We start from the raw sequence: 9696 nt of genomic DNA on the forward strand, positions 1-9696 counted from the left end.
GGAATATTTCCCGTAGAGGTCTGTGAATGGATTGACAGTCTCCTTCTCAAAGGCGGGCATCAAATGGATAGAACTAAATCCCCAGTGAGAAGCCCCACTGGTATACTTCCACTGTGGGCACAGCCCACCTACCAAATCAGTACAGGTGGTGCAGTTGAACTGAATTGAATTGAATTGAATTGAATTTATTGTCATGTGTACCTGGGCACAGTGAAAGGCTTTATCTTGCGAGCAGTACAAGCAGATCACAGAGTTAAGTAGCACAGCTAAGTAAATAATAGGTAAACAGCGGCAAAAACAAAAACACAGGTACAGGCGAATGTTAAAAGTTTGTGAGTCCATTCAGTATTCTAACAACAATTGAGTAGAAACTGTTTCGAAACCGGCTGCTGTGTTTCGGGCTTCTGTACCTTCACCCCGATGGTAGAGGTTGTAGAAAAACATTGCCAGGGTGGGATATATCTTTGAGAATGCTGGCAGCCTTTCCTTGACAGCGGGGCCTGGTAGTTGGATTCTACAGATGGGAGGTTGGCCTTTGTGATTGTCCGGGCCGAGTTCATCACTCTCTGTAACTGTCTCTGATCTTGAATGGTACAGTTGCCATAGCAGTTGCCTCTGGCAGAGTCAGGAGCACATTAGAGCGTTTGGACACAGGTTGACTTGTAGTGTTTTCTTCTTTGTTCTGAGGGACTGACAGGTTGCTTCTGTTAGAAATGTTATTATGTCATTGATTGGCTGCATTGGGAGCCCATTCACCAGCCTAGGATCGGATTCCAAAGCCACAGGATTATCCTGTTCAAAGGTTCTTGATACACCAACATACTGTGTAAGGAGACCAACTGACCAATAGATAGAGACAGAGCAAGGCCATGTGAAGAAAGCTTAACCATTATAGATTAAAAGGTGCAGCTTACAAAAAGAAGCGATGTATGTATGGACATGAAATACCTGGGAATTTACAAAATTAGCCTAACTGAAAAATAACTTGTCATTTTTTAATTCACTGGTGGGTTGGGGGGGTGGGGGGAGGGGGTCGTTGGCTGGGTCAACATTTTTTGTCCATCCTCGTTGACTTTGAAAAGGTAATGGTGAGCTGCCTTTTTGAATCAGTACAGTCCATTTGCTGCAGCTCTGTTAGAGGGGAAATTCCAGGATTTTGACTCCTAGATAAAAAGGAATTTTTATCTTGCAAGATAAGATACATTTTTTAAATTGTGACCTGTCCATAAGCATTTTTCCAGCTTGAAGAAGACTTTTCTGTGCAAGTTTGAAAGACATAAGAATTACACCTGCCTTTGCGATTTTCACATAGAAACACAGCCAGATAGTGGATGAGAACAGGCAGATAAAGGGAAAGACTGTCAACAGAAGAAACCTGAAATACCTCCCTGATAGAAAAGGAAGCAGCCATGTTAGATCAGGCCGGCAGAAGGAAGTCAACCAAATGAATAATGTCAGCTTCAAACAAAATGGAAAAGAAAAGACCTGTAAAAGGAGACACTCTTTTAAAAACAGATGAGTAAGGACTTCCATGCTTACTTGCTCCTTGTAAATTATTTTCTTTGCTGAAGAACAAACTAAAGTCTCCTTCCTCCTCTCCTGTATAGCTCAGTTATCTATGATGTCATGGACTTGGCTGTGATTTCACTCAACTGAGAAACCATTGCCCCTCACCAGTTTCCCAAGTGGGATACTAATTAGCAAGCACAATAGAGTCATGGGACTGCTGCACTAAATGACTAGTTTCTGCAGACTGCTTGGTGGTCACCTATGCTCTCTCTGCCTCAACCCTTCTAATCTGTAGTGTGACCACCTCCTCATGTTATTCAAGTGGCCCTCTGCCCCATGGATGCACAACAGTGACTCCAGCTACTGCTCAAGTTCCGAAATCTAGAGCTCAAGCAAATACAGCCAGTGACACTTTCTACAGATATATTTGTGCGGGATACAGACTATGTCAATTACTTCACGCAGAACAGTGGATGTACATTTTGTTTAGCCCTTCTGACCTACCATCCTGTAATGATAAAAAATATTTTTTACCCTTAGATAAGTATGAACTTACTGTGAAAAGCTAATAAGCATTTTTTCAGAAAAAGAGATTCAAAAAAGACTAGACATTTAAACACAAACTAAATTCTTAACTTTCCCTTTACAGGTTGGAAATACTGATCAAACTTACTCCTCAATCAACTCACTTCCCTGTCCTCATGACATCACACTGCAGTTGGTCTTCGTTGCACATTGGCCTATTCAGCTGGGCCTTATACTCCTCCCTCTCAACTCTTGCTCTGAAGACTTTATTTCTTGCAGCAAACGTTAATTAAAATTCCTCTTCCCCTTTTGCCCTGAACTCTCTTTTGATCCAAATTGCAGTTCCTCACTGGGCCTCTGTTTCAATCTATCAGTGTGCTTTGAATAAGTCCTTCTGATATTGAGAACTCAGTTACCTGTTTTCTCAACTTCCTGCTGAAGAAATTGGATTTGGTACTAGGCAACAAGCCAGGCCAGTGTCAGATCTCTCAGTGGGTGAGCATTTCGGTGACAGTGACCACAACTGCCTCATCTTTACCAAAACCATGGAGATGTATAGCAGACGACAGCGTGGGAAGGTATTCAATTGGGAGAGGGGAAACTACAATGCTATTAGACAGGAGCTGTGGAGTTTAAATTGAGGACAATCATTCTACGGGAAATGCACAACAGAAATGTGGAAGCTGTTTAAGGAGTACTTGTTGCGAGTGTTGGATAACTTTGTCCCACTGAGACAGGTAAGGAATGGTAAGGTGAAGGAACCTTGGGTGACAAGAAAAGAGGAGCTTCTTGTCAAGAGGAAGAAGGAAGCTTACTTAAGGTTGAGGAAGCAAGGATCTGGCACAGCTTTAGAGGATTACAGGGTAGCTAGGAAAGGACTCAAAAATGAACTGTGGAGAGCTATGGGGGGGCACGAAAACGCCTTGGCAGGAACGATTACAGAAAACTCAAAGGTGTTCTACACTTATGCGAGGAATAAGAGAATGATCAGAAAGAGGGTAGGGTCAATCAGGGATAGAGGAGGGAACTTGTGCCTGGAGTCTGAAGAGGTAGGGGAATCCTAAAATGAGCTTTTGCTTCAGTATTCACTAGAGAGAGGAACCTTGTTGATAGTGAGAACACCGTGGACCAGGTTAAAAAGCTTGAACAGATGGATATTAAGAAAGTGGATGTGCTGGAAATTCTGGGAAGCATCAAGTTAGATAAGTCCCCAGGGCCGGACCAAATATATCCAAGGTTACTACAGGAAGCAAGGAATGATATTGCTGCACCTCTGGTGATAATCATTGCATCCTCTCCACAGGAGTAGTACTGGCTGATTGGAGGGAGGCGAATATTGTTCCTCTGTTCATGAAGGGGAATTACAGACCAGGCAGTCTTACGTTTGTGGTAAGCAAAGTACTGGAAAGGATTCTGTAAGATAGGATTTTTGACTATTTGAAAAAACAATAGTTTTATTAAAGATAGTCAGCATGGCTTTGTGAGGGGCAGGTCATGCCTCACAAGCCTTATTGAGTACTTTGAGGATGTGACGAGATAAATTGATTGAGGTCAAGCAGTGGATGTGGTGTATATGGATTTCAGTAAGGTATTTGATAACTTTTCCCACAGTAGGCTCATTCAAAAAGTTAGGAGGTATGGGGTACAGGGAAATTTGGCTGTCTGGATATAGAATTGGCTGGCCGAAAGAAGACAACGAGTGGTAGTGGATGGAAAGTATTCCACCTGGAGGTCGGTGACCAGTGGTATCCCACAGGGATCTGTTCTTAGGCCTCTGCTCTTTGTCCCTTTTACAAATGACTTGGATGAAGAAGTGGATGGGTGGGTTAGCAAGATTGCTGATGACAGAAAGGTCGGTGATGTTGTAGGTAGCGTTCAGCTACAACAAGACATTGACAGGATGCAGAGCTGGGCTGAGAAGTGGCAGATGGAGTTCAACCTGGATAAATGTGAAGTGATTCATTTTGGAAGGTTGAATTTGAATGCTGAATACAGGGTTAAAGGCAGGATTCTTGGTAGTGTGGAAGAACAGCGGGATCTTGGAGTCCATGTACATAGCTTCCTCAAAGTTGCCACACAAATCGATAGCCTGTTAAGAAGGTGTATGGCATCTTGGCTTTCATTAACAGGGGGATTGAGTTTTAAGAGCCGCAAAGTTTTGCTTCAGCCGTATGAAACCCTGGTTAGACCACTCTTGGAATATTGTGTCCAGTTCTGGTCACCCCATTATAGGAAAGATGTAGATGCTTTAGAGAGGGTGCAGAGGAGATTTACCAGAATGCTGCCTGGATTGGAGGGCATGTCTTCACACAGAGAGTAGTGGGTGCATGGAATGCACTGCCAGTGGAGGTAGTAGAGTCAGAGACATTAGGGGCATTTAAGTGACTGCTGGACAAGCACATGGACGGCAGAAAATTGAGGGATATGTATGTTAAGTTGATCTTAGATTAAGATAAATGCTTGGCACAACATCAAGGGCCGAAGGGCCTGTCCTGTACTGTTCTATATTCTATGAAATCGATACTTAATTTTAGCAGGGAATTTCACGTCTTTGGCTTTTTTAAAATTTATTTTGGGATGTGGGCGTCACTGGCTGGTCAATATTTATTGCCCATCCCTAGTTGCCCTTGAGAAGGTGGTGGTGTGAACTGCTTTTTTGAACCACTGCAGTCCATTTGCTGTGCCGTTAAGGGATGGAATTCCAAGATTTTGACTCAGCGACCCTATATTTCCAAGTCAGGATGGTCAGTGGCTTGGAAGGGAACTTGAAGGTGGTGGTGTTTCCATGTATCTGCAGCCCCTGTCCCTCTCGATGGAAGTGGTTGTGAGTTTGGAAGGTGCTGTCTGAGGATCTTTGCTGAATTTCTTGTAGATAGTACGCCCTCTGTTACTAAGTGTTGATGGTAGAGAAATTTTATATTTACGGGTGTAGTGCTCATCAAGTGGGCTGTTTCTCCTGGATGGTGCTAAACTTCCTGAGTGTTGTTGGTGCTGCACCCATCCAGGTAAGGATGGACTATTCCAACACACTCCTGACTTGTGCCATATATTGATAGACAGGCTTTGAGGGGGTAGTCAAAAGATGAGTTATTCACTGCAGTATCCCTAACCTCTGACCTGCTGTTGGCGCCACTGTGTTTACATGATGAGTCCAGTCGAGTTTTTGATCAATAGTAACCCCCCAGGATGTTGATAGTGGGGGATTCAGTGATGGTAACACCATTGAATGTCAAGGGGCAGTGGTTAGATGATCACTTATTGGAGATGGTCATTGCCTGGCATTTGTGTGGCACAAATGTAATATGAGATTCCATAGTTGGAGATCAAACAGGCATTTCTGTTGCAGTTAATGTGACTCTAGGATCCCTGGTGCCAGGGCCAAGGGTATCACAGAGCAGCTGCAAGGCATCCTTCAGTGGAAGGGAAATCAGTCAGAAGTCATGGTGCATGTTGGTAGCAACAGCACTGGTGGGAAGAGAGATGTGATCCGGAAGGCAGATTTCAGGGAGCTGGGAAGGTAATTGAAAAGCAAGGCCTCAACAGTAGTAATCTCAGGATTACTACCAGTGCCATACATATTCGCATAAGAACAGGAGGATTCATTATTCGAATATGTGACTGGAGATGGAGCAGGAGGAAGGGCATTAGGTTTTGGAGGCATTAGGATCAGTTCTGAGGCAGTTGGGACCTGTACAAGTTGGACAGGTTACACCTTAAAGGAACTGGATCTGATATCCTCGCAGAGAGATTTGCTCGTGTTGTTGGGGTGGGTTTAAACTAGCTTGTCATCGGCAAGGGAACCTGAGGGATATCCAAACAAATCAAACATATCACATTATTAAATATAATCTGCACACTTTGGGTTTCACACAGAAAGGCTACCAAACTCCCACGTCAATGGAAACAGCTGATGACTTAAATGTCCAGTTACCTGCATAACACTTGCAGGTACAAAATGCATTCCCACAAACGTAGCAAGTGACATGGGGTGAGATTTATGATTTTCAGGCAGCCCTGTTGTGGGAAAAGTCTTGGCCCCAGTTTCTGCTCTTTATTACTTCACATTGTCATTACTATAATGTTTGCTGAGGTATAAGACACTATTTCTCAGGCCACCAACACTCACTAATTTGGGACATGAAGTGTTGTTGAGGTGGTGGAGACTCAAGCAGCTCAAGGCCAAGTCAATTCATCTTCACTTAATTCTGTCAATCCTCTTTAAAAACCTCCCATATAAAATATAACCTAATTCATTTGTAGTGTTCAGATGGAATACTAGTCAGGGATTTGCTCTTAGCTTGATACTCCAGCACGTGTTGTCATTTTCAGAAGAAGAAGACAATGTGTAATAAGGTGTCAAGGAAGTTTTGCGTTTGATATGAGCTAGAAAGGGACCAAGAATTAAAAACATCAGTTAGATAGAGGAACTGCAGAAACTGAAGAAGTTCTCTTTGGAGTACAGAAGGTTTAGGGAAGATTTATTAACATTGTTCAGTACTCATGATGAGTTATGACAGAATTGTTAGAGATAAACTATTTCTGCTGGAGAGAGAGTCAGTAACCACAGAGAACAGTTTTTAAGATAAATGACATGAAAAGTAAAAGGAGGAAAATGTTTTACGTATATTTTAACAACGTGAAAGGCCAAGGAAACAAATTCCATTAAGAATTCCAGAACAAGGTATGACAAATATTTGCAGAGAAATATTTGAAAGTTATGGATGAATGATAGGATATGGAACTAATAAGCGAGATCCTTTGCAGAGAGAACACAAACATACACAGGTGGCACAGTGGTTCAGTGGTTAGCACTGCTGCCTCACAGTGCCAGAGATTCGGGTTCGATTCCAGCCTCGGGCAACTGTCTATGTGGAGTTTGCATGTTCTCCCTGTGTCTGTGTGGGTTTCCGCCAGTTTTCTCCCACAAATGTGCAGGTTAAGTAGATTGGCCATGCTAAATTGTCCATGATGTACAGGATAGGTGGATTAGCCAATTAAAATACAGGGGTATGTCTAGATGGAATGCTCTTTGGAGGGTCAGTGTGGACTTGATGTGCCAAATAGCCTGTTTTCACACTGTAATGATTCTATGAATATTGGACAAAATAGTCACCCTGTGTGATGTGACCTGTAGATACTTTCAAATGTTACCAAACAATAGAAAAAATGGATCATGTTTTAATCCCTGGTTTTGTTCAGAAACATGAGCTATTCAGAACAGAAGCTCCATAGAGTTTATTCTCACCAATGTTGGTGTTTCCCACTAGAAGGGGAGCTTTGGGATACTGGCTTTTCAATTCAAGAAGTTCCTCCAGATTTGCTGGAATAATCCACATCATTTTCTCTCCACGGAACACAAGGGTTCTCTTCTCCTGCCGCTCTTCCATTAGCTGCATCAAGGACAGATATATTAATCATCAAGAGAGGGCTTAAGGAAAAAGAAATTCAATATTGAATACAGAGATCCAAACACTTACTGAAAGTCACCCAATATTCCAAGTGCAAATAAGCATAGATTAGCTATTGAATAAAGCCGCTCTTCACTGTCCCATCAAACATTATTAGGGCAGGTATGGTACACGTTAGATCCAGAAATAAAGCCTCTCAACACTGTCCCCATCAAACATTCTAAGGACAGGGACAACACGGACCTAGATATAGTGTACATCTCCCTCTATACTAACCCAGTAATGTGTGTCATGGTAGTTTGGTATCCAAATTACTAGGCAACGCAAGAACAATTGCCAAATAAGTCAGGTATACAATTTACCATTAACTCTGGTGGGAATATCAACTCCTGTGTTTCATCCAGTGGAAGTAGATCATCTGTTTTGAACAGCTGGCTACACATCTGAAACCAACAATAGGACAGATCAGGACAGAACATCTCTTTCCTTAACTTAGTTTTCTCCCCTGCCTATCTCTTCACTTACTCGTGACATCTTGTGAGAATAATAATTGAGATGAGGATTGAGCTATGTGGAGAGAATGAAGAAACTTTCTGGTAGCTCTTCCAAAAAGCCAGTGCTAAACTTAGCACTTTATATTTTTTTGGACTTAACAGGGGAAGCCAAAGGTCAGTCCCTGACAGTTTGGCAGCTTAGGGTATCCAAAGATTTTGTCCAGGCTAGTGCCTGAAGAGCACACTCCAGTTCTGTTGTAGAGTCTTAACACAGAGAAGGAAATAGTAGTAATGAGTGATATTCACTATGCGATAATAACAGAGAACAGCATTAAGGGCTGACTCCGATAGTGGGTGGGACCATCATGTCCAAAGAGTGGGAATAATTCTATCTGAATTCTAACTGGCTAACTGAGTTGAGCCAATATGCTTCATCCACTCTGGCCTAGAACAGAGGCCCAAGGCCCTCGTAAGTCATTTGCAGAACACTGAGACATGCAGGCCTCAAAAGGGCCCTTGGCATGATCTGCCTCCATTCGTTCTTACATCAACAGATATAATGAACCTTCCCAAATTTAACTTAACAGTTTCTAACATCCTGATCACTGTCCTTTGATTCTGCCATGATTCCATCTTGCTCAGCCTTTCCTCGGTGACAGCTTTCCTCTGGACCTCTCCTCTGGCAGCAAGTTGACGCCTGGAAGGAAAGAGTTTGGAAAATAAGGGAGGAAATGATGAACATTGACAGGAGTGACTACAAGGTCTCTCTGCAGCCTTTACCTTTACAGCAGGACAGCTGCTACAGCCTTAAGACTGCCATTAATTACAAAAGATATCTTAAATAAGGCTTCCCAACAAAGGTGATAGGTCTGGATCCAGGTTGAAAATGAGGATAAGTTGTATAGCACGGACTTGTATTTCCTTGAGCGCAGGAGAACTGATTAAGAAGATCATTATAGGCAACAGAAATTGGGCTTGGTAAGCCATTGTTGCGAAGTTGGTGTTTGTAAAATTGTAAAATGGGAAAACCATTGTGTGGTCCCTTTAAAAGATGGTGGGCTTTTTTCTGCGCTTAGATTTAAAAATGGATGTCTGAACAGCAGCTTTAAAGTTTGCAGGTGCACAGAGAGCACCCAAACTGAAACATTTTGTATCAAAAGGCCAACAGCAATAAGACAACGGGTTTTAAATTTAGCCAATCTATTTAAACCAGGCACTTAGATACTAAAAACCTATTACATTTAAGTCCGATGGTTTTGACAACATAGGACCAAACCTATTGTAGGAAATTGATGTCATCAAGAGTATAAAAGAAGGGAGCAGTTGGACAAAGCCCTAGAGCTAACTGCCAGCTCTTACAGAAAGCTAAAAATCACACAACATCAGGTTATAGTCCAACAGGTTTAATTGGAAGCACACTAGCTTTCGGAGCGACGCTCCTTCATCAGGTGGTAGTGAAGGGCTCAATCCTAACACACAGAATTTATAGCAAAAATTTACAGTGTGATGTAACTGAAATTATACATTGAAAAATTGATTTCTGTTAAGCCTTTCATCTGTTAGAATACAGTGATAATTTCACTTCTTTCATGTGTAAATCACAAAATCTTTTTTTAAAAAAGTTGCATTCTCGGGTTAGCTGTTAATAATGGTGATAGCTAGACAATATGTTGAAGCTGTTGGCCCCCTGTGTTCTCTGTCTATGCCATGATGTTTAGATTGATTCTAATCTAAAAAGTGAGATAACAGAGTTTTACATA

The 9696-nt window shown here is 42.2% G+C and overlaps 1 protein-coding gene across 1 annotated transcript in view; it reads right to left on the minus strand.

The window, feature by feature from the left end:
• LOC122551442 (aldehyde oxidase 2-like) overlaps window positions 1–9696 on the minus strand; it is a 109311-nt gene that overhangs the window by 96675 nt on the left and 2940 nt on the right. The window contains exons 2-4 of the mRNA XM_043693363.1: window positions 8532–8633; window positions 7805–7885; window positions 7280–7424 (exon numbers count right to left, since the gene is read on the minus strand). Of these exons, the coding sequence (XP_043549298.1) occupies window positions 7280–7424; window positions 7805–7885; window positions 8532–8561 (256 nt within the window). The 5' untranslated portion in view covers window positions 8562–8633. The remainder of the gene's footprint in view (window positions 1–7279; window positions 7425–7804; window positions 7886–8531; window positions 8634–9696) is intronic.

Source organism: Chiloscyllium plagiosum, chromosome 7 (genome assembly GCF_004010195.1).
Source record: "Chiloscyllium plagiosum isolate BGI_BamShark_2017 chromosome 7, ASM401019v2, whole genome shotgun sequence".
NCBI classification, from domain to species: Eukaryota; Metazoa; Chordata; class Chondrichthyes; order Orectolobiformes; family Hemiscylliidae; genus Chiloscyllium; species Chiloscyllium plagiosum.